At 39.3% G+C, this 13857-nt stretch overlaps 1 protein-coding gene across 3 annotated transcripts; it reads left to right on the forward strand.

Moving 5' to 3' along the window:
- Positions 1-1692: 1692 nt before the first annotated feature.
- LOC120560549 (mothers against decapentaplegic homolog 4-like) lies at positions 1693-13702 on the forward strand. 3 transcript variants are annotated; one of them, XM_039803170.1, is made up of 10 exons: positions 1693-1976; positions 4205-4612; positions 4973-5147; positions 5624-5878; positions 6129-6236; positions 6358-6408; positions 7965-8148; positions 8908-9076; positions 9450-9588; positions 10266-13702. In XM_039803170.1, the coding sequence occupies exons 2-10, from the start codon at positions 4373-4375 to the stop codon at positions 10475-10477; spliced, it is 1533 nt and encodes a 510-aa protein (XP_039659104.1). In that variant the 5' UTR covers positions 1693-1976; positions 4205-4372; the 3' UTR covers positions 10478-13702. The 3 variants fall into 3 exon arrangements, with proteins under 3 accessions (XP_039659104.1, XP_039659105.1, XP_039659106.1); XM_039803171.1 differs by having other exon boundaries at positions 1693-1920; XM_039803172.1 differs by lacking the exon at positions 1693-1976 and adding an exon at positions 2732-3028.
- The last annotated feature ends 155 nt before the right edge of the window (positions 13703-13857 follow it).

Raw genomic sequence — 13857 nt, forward strand, 5'->3', positions numbered from 1 at the left:
AATTTGACACCTAGCCACGCCCACACCATTGGATGCAAGTGAAAAAGCTTAGCAATTTAGATTTGGCAACGTCTTAAGATTGTATTGACCAATTTTTAAGTCAATTGGGTTAAATCTGTAGGAGAAGTTCGTTAAAGTAGCCTGCAAATGGTAAAAATCATCCATAATTTGCACATTAATATTAATATAGCTGACATTTTGTTAGGTTTAGGGTATGGCTCCAAGAGGCTTTTTTGTTAATGTGGACATGATACATATGTATACCAAATCTCATAGGTCTAGGTGAAACGCAGTGCAGGGGCTACTTTTTTTTAAATGTTGTAGGGGGCGCTATTGAGCCAATTTACCATAATCAAGCCTGAGATCCATGTGGATCACTTTAGGCCTGGACTAACATCATGTATTAAAGATGTGTGTGAGATCTGACAATGTATGTTCAAGTTACAACAATATTTTGTTTCATGATGTAACATCAAAGTTCGCCGTGCCAGCATAGCAACGCCCTTCATCAAAAAAATCACAATCTTTAAATTGACACATCATCAAGGTCTTAAGGCTTTCCTTAACACTTTTGAGGTGGATCTGGTAAAACAGCTAGGAAGAGGACATCAAATCAAAAGGACTGTAACTTCCTGTTTTTTAGGAAACGCCCATGATGATAACGAAAAAGCTTCGCAATTATGCTCCGCCAAGGTCTTTCGATTATACTGACAAATTTTGAGGTCAGGTCAAGTCAAATCTGTAGGAGGAGTTTCTTTGAGTATAACCCCTAAAAAAGGTCAAAAGTGTCCAGAATTTGTACATTAAGATTAATATATCTGATATTCTGACAGGTTAAGGGTATGGCTCCAAGAGGCTTTTTTGTAAGTCTGGACAAGATACATATGCATACCAAATCTCATATGTCTAGGTGAAACTCAGTGCAGGGGGTAGGCTACTTCTTTGACATTTTGAAGGGGGCGCTATTGAGCCAATTTGCCATAATCAAGTCTGGGGCCCATGTGATTCAATTAAGGCTTGGACTAACATTATGTTTGAGAGATTTAGGCCAGATCAGACAATAGATGTTCAAGTTACAACAACTTTTTGTTTCATGATGTAACATCGAAGTTCACCGTGCCGCCACAGCGACACTCTTTAACAAAAAATCAAAAAAGTAAGCATCATCAAGGTCTAAAGGCTTTCCTCAACACATTTGAGGTGGATCATCCATGGGTGGATCTGGTAAACCCATTAGGTAGAGGACATTCCTATTGCCATTGGGGCGCTATAATAATATCTCAATATTAACATGTAGATGTCTTCAGGCCAGGTACCTTATCTGAGCAGTTTGGACAATGTTATGTCTAGTTAGCCTACTATCCCCTTCTTGTTTCATGACGAAGCATGAAAAATCAATGCCATGTCCCACCCACAACGTTTTGGCGTGCAGTGCACTAAAAAGCTTCGCAATTTAGCTTCGCCAAAGTCTTTAGATTCTAATCATCAATTTTGAAGTTAATCAGGTTAAATCTCTAGGAAGAGTTCGGCATACCAATTTTCTTAAATTTCCGAGTAGCCCAAGCACCTCAAAACTCTTTTCAAACGCATAGAATAAAAATAATAACAAAGAAAGAAAGAAAGAAAGAACATTAGAATGTTCTTTCTTTCTTTCCTTCCTTCCTTCACCCCCGTAACTCATGTTACGCATGCGCACCGCGCCTTTAAGGAACTAGAATGAGAAGTGCGTGAGTGGGTCGGGACTTGATACGAAATCTGAGATTTGACTTGATCCGCGCTCTAGTTTTGAGAATGGAAATCTATGGCTTGCGGACAAGGGATGCAATTCACCATGTTTTTGTAAACAGGCGGTGAATTTTATGAGGATAATCCAGGAGGTATACAGGATTTGCACACCCCACCGCTGGCCCCGTCGGCACGGTAATTTGGGACAGAGGCAGGGCTCTCCTGCTAGCTGCCACACCAGCTAACTCCAGGTCGCTAGCTGTTTACATAGTTTTAATTCGTTTTCAATGTATAAACTACATAGCGCTCACTTATGAACCAATGTTTTTCGCAGCATAACGTTATTTAGACGCTACATATCGACCTAAGTAGCCAACGAATGTTTGTGCTGCGGCATAATAAACAAACACGCCTGCTAGCCTTATAGTAGCATGCTACGTTAGCTAGTTTGCTATATCAACAAGCATTGGTGCTAGCTGATGTTTTTACTAGCAGGTAGCTAGCCAATCCGATGTTAAGATATTTAAAAAAAAACCCGGAGATATCCGGTTAGGCTCTTCAGGGTAAAACCTTACCTGATCAGTAATCCACATACACGCAGCTCACAGCGCCTGATGGAGCAGTAAATACATTTCACAATAAATATTAGTGGCAGGCAGATCCGCTTAAAATGTGAGTAACACAATTAGGTATATCGGAGCATAAGTCAATGTCAAATCAGATTAAAATGACTTTCATAAATTTGCTGTTGGTATCAGATAATCTTAATAGCCTCTATTGTCTTACACAGCACATTAGATATATTAAATATGTGTCAACAATCATCTTTTACATACCTAATAGGCCTACACTAAATAAGGGTTTTACCCTTTTTTGCTTTTAAGAAGTGTTACCTTTATTTTGAAGACGAGAACTATTTACTTCCGGCTAGTTTTGTCCCTATGCTGTAACTTCACCGGGCTGACGGCAGCCAGAGTGGCGCCGCTAGACAAGGCAAGCGAGTACAACTACTTAAACTTAGAATAAACAGTTCCGGGTTTTTCTAAATTGAAACGCATATGTAAAAATGATGTTTGGTCTTGTTATTATGTTGTTGGCGAGCTAGCGTTATCAGTATACTGCTAAAACTTCGTTAAACGATACGTTATAGTTGGTTCATGCCTCCTGTCTCCCACCCACATCCTAACAGAATTATTGTGCGTTTGTCGGTTTTCGCTAGAAAGCTAATCTGTCATCCGGATTTGCTCAACATTACAGCACAATAGCAAATGACAGTAACTGACATCATCAAAATGTTCTAAATGTAAGTAAATAATAAAGAGGTAACATTATAACGTTACAGCCTATTTTTAATTGAACTTACTTGATCAGTTCTACGCTTAGTTGCCGGTTTACACCTAGCTAGGTGATCTAGCTATAACTAATGTCATCTAGCTAATACAATAGCTAGCTAGCTAGGGCTGCAACTAACGGATTATTTTCATATTTGATTAATCTGTCAATTTTTTTTCGCGATTAGTTGTTTGGTCTATATAAAATGTCAGAAAATTGTGTAAAATCTCGATCAGTGTTTCCCATAGCCCAACATGACGTCTTCAAATGTCTTGTTTTGTTCACAAAAAAATAAATAAAGGGATTATAGAAACCAGGAAACATTCACACTTAAGAATCTGCATTAACAAAGAATCTTTACATGAAATGGCTCAAAACGATTTATCAAAATAGTTGCAGATTAATTTAATAGTTGTCAATCAATCGATTAATATTTGCAGCTCTAACAACAGCCCTGTAATAAATATCTAAATCCATGCAATCTGATATGTAGATTATAATGTTCAGTTTTTGTTTAAAGTGAGATTTCCATGTATTTTCTTATTATAAAGCAAGTTGAGGTGCTAACGTTATATAAATACTATGAAAGTATCAAAATGCTTAATCCACAGAGAAATACACGCAGCCTGTATTCAGAAGCGGTCCATTTAAACGAGCCATCAGGACTTTTGTGGAGTTGTGATATCACAGCTATGTATAAATATAAAGTGCTGCTACAGTGCCATTAAAGTCATTCGACGCCTACAATGACGCAGAGAGCGCAGATGTGGAAGGCCTGGAAACGCTGACCAATCAGAGCTAAAGGAAGTTGGAGTTTAAAGAGACTAAAACAGAGCTTTTCAGACAGGAATATACAGGTATATTCAGACAGTATGACAAAAATAATGTGTTTTTAGAACATTAAAGCATGTAAATGTTCTAGTAGAAACACAGAAGTATAAGTATGAACCTGAAAATTAGCATTATATGGGACCTTTAGTGATTGTCTAATACAGTATATTCATTGAGGTTGACCAAATAGAATGACCTTGTAAAACGCTATACAACTCAACAGCACCACAAACTACAGCCATCTAAACCACCGTAAAGTTGAATGAACACCTCTTTAAAACAGTTTGATCAACTTGCATGTTGTCCTCTTTTTCAGACCTTGTCGCCTTTCCTCCTGATGCTGAGAGGTTTGTGTGGTCACACAACTGCCTCAACTACAGCTGTATTGCTGTGAAGATTGTCTCTGCTCCGGCTTCCTGATTAAGTGAAACTGTGTCAACAACATATATATTCTCAGAAACTGCAGTCAGACACAGAAATCAAGATGTCCATCACCAACACACCTACCAGCAATGATGCCTGTCTGAGCATTGTGCACAGCCTGATGTGTCACAGACAGGGTGGTGAGAGCGAGACGTTTGCCAAGCGGGCCATCGAGAGCCTGGTGAAAAAGCTAAAGGAGAAAAAAGACGAGCTTGACTCCCTCATCACAGCTATCACCACCAATGGGGCCCATCCCAGCAAGTGTGTGACCATTCAGAGGACACTGGATGGACGGCTGCAGGTAGGCAACACCGTAGTGTTGATGAGTTTTGACAAGCTTTGGCAAATGATAAACCTTTTGATGTTTGGAAGTTTTTTTCAAGTCATTTTCATCTACAATAAACTATCAAGGCATCCAATTCAATTGCTTATCAATGAAGTAACAGTTAAACAAAAACATCAAATACCATTTAGCTGCATTACAATTTGTTTGTTTCATGAATTAAAATAAAACCCATGGCAGTCCCTTATTCAGCATAATGTTCGCTACACCTGTGGAAAACGAGCTTTGTTTGACCTCAGCTATAAGGACAGTGAGTTTCCAAATGAATTAACTCTGTTTTCCGGTATTGTTTCTCTATGTTGTTGTTGTTGTTCCCAGGTGGCTGGACGTAAAGGGTTCCCTCATGTAATCTACGCCCGGCTGTGGCGGTGGCCTGACCTGCATAAGAATGAACTGAAGCACGTCAAATACTGCCAGTTTGCCTTTGACCTCAAGTGTGACAATGTGTGTGTCAACCCCTATCACTATGAGAGAGTGGTGTCGCCTGGCATAGGTGAGTTACATGGAGGTTTTCAGTTAGTGTTTTTAAAATCTGATAAAATGTATACGGGGTGCAATAGAACCCATTGAATCTTTACATAACGGTAAGACATTTAGTGCCAAAGTTTCAGTTCTCTGTTATAGCGTACTAAACTGAACTGACACCAAAAGCTGCCTTTTTAAAGGAGGAAATCGATGTAAACACTGGGTTTTAGCAATTGTCAGCAACACAGTTGCTTGTGGGCTAAAACATGCAGAATTACTGGTGTGGTCCAGTAACTTTACTTAAAATCATTCAACTGTCGTGACTTTTCTTGAGGTAGTGACATTGCACTGTGCATGTGCCCATTTTAGTTTATTCCGTTTTTTAGTTAGCCTAACCTAACCCACCGTCTGTATCACAAGGGACTATTTCTTTAGCAATGCAGATAAGAAGCTGGCATTGTCAATAACCTGTTTCACCTCTTCATGCTTTTCCTTGGTCTACAGACTTATCAGGACTGACACTGACCAGTTCTGGGCCTAGCTCTGCACAGATGGTTAAGGATGAGTACGATTTTGATGGACCTCAGAGTATGCCCTCAATTGAGGGAGGGCATTCCATCCAGACCATCCAACACCCCCCATCTGCCGGCCGCCCAACCCCCTCTGAACCGTTTGCAACCCCAAACCTGCTCCCATCTGCTGAGGCCTCCACCTCTGCCTCAACATCATCCTTCCCTGCCATTGCTGCTGGATCCGGCAGTAAGATACAGTTGTAAAATATACAGGGATACAGGACAAACAAACTCAGACATAGACAGACCCATATTGTACTTGCAAAATTGTGTCTGTAATTGACAGTTAGACATTATTGTCTCATTTTAAATCATTCATATTTAAGGCATTTTCTGGTTCTGTTTATGAATTGTTACAACCGCACTACATTTGTGAGTTTGTGCTCATTATCGGTCCATCTGTGGATCTCTGACTTATGTTCTCCTTTTCTCCTCAGGTGCCAGCTCAACATGGTCTAGGAACAACAGTTTCACCCCCAACATACCCCACCACACCAATGGCCATCTACAGCACCACCCTCCTATGCCACATCCAACACACTACTGTAAGTACACCCTGTCATTGGCTTACAGCTAGCTGTAAGGTAACACGCAGACAAAATTGCATACTTAAATTTGTTTTTTGCAAAGTGGGTGATCACTTCCCTTGCTCTCTCTTTCTCTCAGGGCCAGTCCATAATGAGCTCGCCTTTCAGCCTCCTATATCTAATCATCCAGGTGAGAACACACAATTCAAAAGTATATAAACTAGGGGTGCACGATTCAGAAAATGTCACGATTCGATATCGATTTTTAGGCTCAAGATTCGATTCACAATCGATTTTCGATTCAAAAAACGATTCACAGTATGTAAATGTAGTTACTTTCCCCATGTGATTGCAGTAGACATACAATTTAAAAGAAAAGAAACACAACAAATTAAATGTAGTTTGATATTACTTTATATGTCTACATACAAAAATAAAAACCTTTCCAACTAAAAAGTGCCAAGCTTTGGCCAGCTTTCAAAAACATTTAATTCAAGTATAAAATAAAACTGTTAAATAAAAAGAGCTTTTCGGTCAGAGTTCGGTGGGAGTTTAGAGCATTGAAAGAGTGCGTTGGTTGACTGGCACGGTACTTTAGGTTGTTGTTCGTCCACGTCTTTAATGTTTATCTCCGGGTGATACCGTACCATGAGTTCTCAAGTTTGTGGTGTTTCCAAAATACTTAACTTTCGCTTTGCAAAGCATGCATGTAGCATGATTCCTATCAAGTTCCGTCTTCCCCTCGGGGTTATAAAAGCCGAAATTTGCCCAAATTCTCGCCTTCAATGAGGATGGAGCAGGTTGAATAATTATTTCTGTGACGTTTGCCATTATTTGCGCCGACTAAACTACTTCCGCTGCACTCGTTCTTCTGAATATGACAAGAGTGCCCAGGCGTCAGTGTGAATTCGATGCAAGGCCATCTATGGGAATGGCGAGCTAAACTAATTTCAGGACAATAGTATACATTACATTTTTTTCCACACCCCTAATATAAACCCTTGACAGAATCTTTAAGTCTGGTATATTAGACAACTGCGTGAACAGATCTTTCTTTGCACATTTTTGCCCACACAGATTATTTGAAGAGTACTGCCGTTGTTGGCTATCATTCATCCTTGCTAAAGGCAGTGTTGCCCATTTCAACTGCCTCAAAAAATGTCAGACTAGATTATATATAAAGCTGTGTTAATATGATCAGTTTAATTGCCTCTGTGACAACTTCTGATTGTCATAATGGCAAATTTACAGGTTACCTTTTTGTCATAGCATGTAGTGCTGAAATAGTTAATAAAAAGAAATGAAATTATTTAAATTAAACAAATTGATGAAAAATATCATTGTTGATTAATGGTTTTAATCATTTACAATTGCGATAGTCCTCATTGATATAGTGGTATGTGTCACCCATTCAGCAAAGAGCCACGAACTAAGCAGACGAAACGAGCTTAAAACGCAACTTGCTAGTGCAAACCTTGCACTAGCAGTTAAGAAATAGATTTTATAGCCTATTTTTCTTTTATCATGCAAAAAACGTCTTTATTTTTGTTTTAATAATATATTGTATTAATCTGTCACAATTCGAAGTTGGTAAACGGTTAATCATTAACATCCCTACTTGGTTGTCTTCATTTCATATCTATACATAGAGAACAAAAGTCGCAAAAGTGTGATATTACCTTGACCAGAAGCATTTTCCATTCATGACTTAAAACCATTGACCTTAGGTTCTCCTTTCTTTTTCAGCTCCTGACTACTGGTGCTCCATTGCTTATTTTGAGATGGACGTTCAAGTCGGGGAGACGTTTAAGGTGCCCTCTTCTTGCCCCATCGTGACAGTGGACGGCTATGTGGACCCCTCAGGAGGAGACCGGTTCTGTTTGGGTCAGCTCAGCAATGTACATCGCACTGAGGCTATTGAGAGAGCAAGGTAGGGGACCTAGTTACCATCAATATTTAAAGCAAAACACTTAAAAACCTACTGCTAATGTACTCCCTGAAATAATCTAGCATTTTAAAGTAGAGCAAGAATTATATTAATTTTTTATATATATATATATATTATATATATTCTTCTTTTTTTTGACATTTGAACCAGAAACAAGCTTGGTGGTATCTTTAAATGTGCGTTGATGCAGATATAAATATCCCAAAATATTAAGGAAAAATGCATTTCCTTATCTGTATGTTCTGATTGGAGTATGTACTAAATCTACATATTTGAGACTTGACAGCCTTACCACAATATCTGTACCATCAACACATGGGTTGAAAGCTCAAAGGTGCATGTTGATCCAAAATAACACATCCACACCTTATTTATATTTAGTTCCTTTTATCCCTTCCTGTTTGTTTAAAAATAGCCTGTGGATTTTCTTGTTACCACTTGTGGCGCTGTAGAACAACATTTCATAAGCAGCCCCCCCCCCCAAAAAAATGTCCATCTATTATTTTACCAGCATGTTTACAAGAATGTGAAAACATTTACTGCAGCTGTGATGTGAAACATTAAAATGTTGCATATCTTTCTGGGCCTTAAGGATACAGGCAATGTTTTTAGGTGAAAATCGTTTAATGTAAACAAAAATTGGGTTTGTTTACAATGAAAACTCCACATGAAACTATTATACTCACATTCTTTCCCTGTTTCCTTTTATTTCCCCTACTGTCCTCCTTTCTTCTCTCCCAGGCTTCACATTGGCAAAGGGGTTCAGCTGGAGTGTAAAGGGGAAGGAGATGTGTGGGTGCGTTGCCTCAGTGACCACGCAGTGTTTGTTCAGAGTTATTACCTGGACAGAGAGGCGGGCCGAGCCCCTGGAGACGCTGTTCACAAAATCTACCCCAGCGCTTACATCAAGGTAAGCACATGGGTCATTGGACTGTAAAAAGAGGACATATCTCAAGACGTTTCATAAAATGTTAAATTTCCTCTTTGGAAACTGCTGAGTACGAGCTCTAAACATCCCTTTGCATGCAGCCTCCTCAGGCATTCTGACCTTTACATTGGTTTTATACAGTAGTTGTGTGTATGTTACATAAAATGTTCCCCATACTGCCACAGTTTTCCATCTTTTCCACTTGTGTCTCTCATTAGGGGATATCATACCTTAAACACACAGTCCAGCTCTTACTTAGGCTCTTGATAGCCTGTGGCGGTATTTACAATTCTCCTTTACAGGGGGCTAATTGCTTCTGTATGTACAGCATTTAAAGTCTCTTCTCTCCTGCCAGGTGTTTGACCTCCGTCAGTGCCACAGACAGATGCAACAGCAGGCTGCTACGGCTCAAGCAGCAGCTGCAGCCCAAGCTGCCGCTGTGGCCGGAAATATACCTGGACCTGGATCAGTTGGAGGAATAGCTCCAGCTATTAGTAAGATACTCTAACTGCAAACGCATGCACATTCACACATACAGACAGTGGGAAGTAAAGGCAGTGTGGTTTGATGTAAATGTTTACTGCAAATGAGCAGCAAGTGTGAGCTACAATATGTACTTGCATATGAAAATAACAGAAATACAATATTATATTGATTCCTATTAGATGATAAATATTTGCTAATATTGGCTTCATTGCTCTAAAAATGTTGCATCTAGTGTTTTCCTCTAGGTTGTTACTTTCACAGAGACTGTTTTTATGGGTTAATAGTAGGACTGCAACTATTTCCATTATCGATTTATCTGCCAGTCATTTTCTTGATTGATCGCTTAATTGCGTCGGTGCAAAACTCAAAAGATATTAATTTTACTGTCATCTAAGAAAAGCAGCAAATATTTACGTTTTAGAGGCTGCAACCAGTGAGTTTTTGCCTTAAAAAATGTATGTAAGCTATTGAAAAATTACAAAACATTGTAATTTGCCAATACATTTTCAATCTATCGACTAATCACATAATCAACTTAATAGTTACAGCTCAAGTTATTAGGAATCACTTGAAATCCCACTATAATTCACTTGAATATATTCCTTCCGGTTTGGATTAATTGTTTTTCAATTCATAGATATGCAGCATCAAAGTGACCTGATTCCCTCTCCTCCCGTCCTCTCAGGTCTGTCAGCAGCAGCCGGTATCGGGGTAGACGACCTCCGGAGGCTGTGTATTCTCAGGATGAGTTTTGTTAAGGGCTGGGGGCCCGACTACCCCCGCCAGAGCATCAAGGAGACCCCTTGCTGGATCGAGATCCACCTGCACAGAGCTCTACAGTTACTGGACGAGGTTCTGCACACTATGCCTATAGCAGACCCACAACCTCTGGACTGAGATCTTTACAACTGCAGCATCACACTGCAACATACAGTGGCAGTGGAAAGTCTTCCTCAGTGAACTGTTTGGGTGGAGAAGCCGGTGAAACAGCTGCAGCACTGAAGCTGTCCCACATGAAAAAAATACTTTCAGGTGTGTTTGAGGCACCTTTGTGCACTGTGGCCCCTACTTTTGCTTTTTTTTTTTTTAAGCAAGAGTGACACTAAAATGAGCCAAAGCCATGTATTGAAGATATCTTTATCTCTATTTTTGATAGATGGCTTTGATTTGTGATGACTGGAATGATAAACTGTAGGACTAGAAAAAGACGTCACAGATAACTACAGTTACAAAGCACCACAACATGCATATAGATCACCTGCAGATCCCATTTAAACTGGAATGTACAGCGACTACTTAAGAGTCCACAACCACCAACTACTGGCAGACATTAGATTGACTGAACAATGAAAGAACATCTGAGCGCTGTACAGCTGTGGGATGAGATGACTCACATATCCAGTGTCTGGGCACCCGAGTACTGCTGAAAATTGTCATTTTCCATTCGAGCTGTTACAGACTGCTTCTCACCTGGGCTAACAAGCAAGATCAGTCAACTGTCAGGCCGAATAGAAAAGCAGCAGCACTCACGCGATCACTGCTCAACGTCACGCTGGTCGCTGCCTCTCGGATGCTGGACACAGTCGAAGACCACCCAGCTTGGATCAGGGCATGCTAGACCTTCACAGCCATCCACGAATATCACAGAGAAGAAATGACAAGCACCGTGCCTAAAGCCGACACAACCTCTGAACTGAAACAAGGTCAAGTCTGTGGACTCTTCTAGGTCAGGTATCGTCGAACTACGGGTTTAGACCTTAGTATCTGGTAGTGGGCCTGGTGGGTGTCCAATGACAAATCATTGTTCCCCCTATGAATTAAACAAGATTTTGGAGCAAATGAAGAGCCCCCAGTTGAGGTTTTGGACCAGAGAATATCCTTGTGTGGCATCATGACATGCAAAGTTGAATAGCCCATTGATGATACAATGTACTGCTTTTTACTGACTTACTGTGATTATGTCATGTATTCACTGTCATGTATTCACTCACTCACTCAAAAATAGTGATGACAAGATGCTCATTGAAGTGTGATCATTCATCATTGGTCACTTTCCACCATGGTCGCCTCCCACCTGTTTCAGGTACAGTTACGGTTTTGGAAAACGCCCTCTTTTATGCTGCCACAAAGGCTGAATCTCACACACCCGCGAACTCCTCGCCTTTTCTCACTTTCACGCAGAGAGCTAAAAAAGAAAAACAGCTGGCGTGCTTTTGGTTCAGTAAGATTGAAGTAAGATGGAGAGCAGAGGCAGACAGTTGGTCTTGGATGTCTTAATTTAATCACAGTACACGGACCAGGGTTTATCAATGTTTTGGCAAACCAGAGTACTAATTACTCAGAAGCATACTGTAACTCTAGTGTGATCACGAGAGTGAGAAGGCCAGTCAGCTGCTGGACTCTGTCCCAGTTACGTTAATTTGGAAGTTTCTTTAATTAAATTTCAAAGGTGATTATGTTTATTTGTATTCATTTGAATGAATATTGATTTTTATCTCCAAGCATACCTGACAAACTCTCCAACCTAGTTGAGAATCATTGTACTTACTTCTGACTTGCAGCCCACTAATATACTACTTGATCCAGGTCTGTTGTGTATAGTTTACTGACAAAGATATGAGAATTTAGGACCGTTCCCCAGCAATATAGATATATTTTCTTGGTTTTATTTTTGTTACTTTTATTAATGGATTTGTTTTATATTTTTAGCACTTTACTTTTTTTCTTGTTTTTAATTCAATAACCTTAATTTTGAGGTGGTTGTGAAAGGGAGTGACTAGGTTGGTTGATTTTTTTTTGTTTTTGTAGGGTTGTGAGCAGAGGCAACTTTGTGATGCATTTGTGTTAAAAACACTAAGACATCTTTTTAAAATGTTTTGCCCTTTCAATCTACAAAGGCATATACACATTTGTAGGTTGTTTTTTGCTGTTCTGAGTTGGTCTTTTTTGATTTGCAGTTTTTCTTTCGTTTTTAATTCATGTAAATAACTTGTTTTTGAAATGCATGTCAATGTTTGCATGAATCTTAATGGCAAATAGACCCCTTTATCACTACCCTCTTTTTTAAAATACTAAGTAGTTCACTTGTCCTGCATTACACAGGGATACTGGTATCTGAGGGGAGTAGAAACCAGCACCTGCTGTATACTGGTGTGGTGTGTTGCTGGTTTATGAGAACAGCATTAGGTAAACAGAGGGAAGCTACATAGTCCTAACTGATGGAAATGATCCAATTTAGTCATATAACTCACTTTTTAGCAGCCAAGCTCCTTATGAAGGCAAATTGTCTCCTGAGACCTAATTTGTATACAGTAACTCCGTCACTTATTAGTGTGCAGCCTCTCTTTGAAAGTAAAATGAGTACAAGCATGATCATTTCTCTTGCATGTGTTGAAACAGGTGAAGGTAGATTTGACGCACAAAAATAAGATTTTAACACGAGTCCCCCTGTCTCCGCTGCCCCCGCGCTGCATGCGATACATTTGTCATAGATCACACACATCGATTAGGAATACACATTTAATTTACTCTCCTCATGTTCATGCTTATTTTCCACATGTCATACAGTATCATCTTTCTGGTCATCTGTATATGGAAAGACCTCTTTTAAAAAATGTGTTTTTTTCCCTAAACAAATATGTTTTGGACAGTGCTGACTTGGTGGGTTACAGATGAAATGAAAAAAGACAAATTGGATTTCTTCAAGGTTTAGTTGAAACTTGGGATCCATTTGTCACAGGAAATTATCCATTTTCTTATCCAATTGATTAAGCAGAACTAAGCAGTGGGTTGCTTTCTCTTCCCTCTTTGATTATTTCACTATAATTTAAAAAAAGCATCGTTCAAAGAAGTTGTCCTACATCTGAGCTTAAGAGTCAAATTTATTCACTTAATTATGCATCCGATCGATGAAACTGAAAGACCTGTCTGGAGAATGAATCGGTTATGTTCTCGGTTGTGCTTTAAGGTGGACATGTTTCTTTTTTATATTACTTGCAGTTATTATAGGAGACTAAAGACAGCTAAAATAAGTATGTTGACTACTATGACAGATTGCAGATATATACATTTTACCTGTATTTCTTATGAGTCTTCAATTAAACATGGCCTGATATTCTCTAAGTGGGGACCTGTTTATTTTCTCAACAAGGTAACATTTTTACAAGGATGCAACACTTCTATTTAATGTAAGACTTTAACTTGAGGGGTCCTGCATACACATACAGGTGTTTTCAGTTATTTTGATTACACCTCTATACCAATGCTTTTTGGTAGAC

The sequence above is a fragment of the Perca fluviatilis genome, chromosome 6, assembly GCF_010015445.1.
Source record: "Perca fluviatilis chromosome 6, GENO_Pfluv_1.0, whole genome shotgun sequence".
NCBI lineage: Eukaryota > Metazoa > Chordata > Actinopteri > Perciformes > Percidae > Perca > Perca fluviatilis.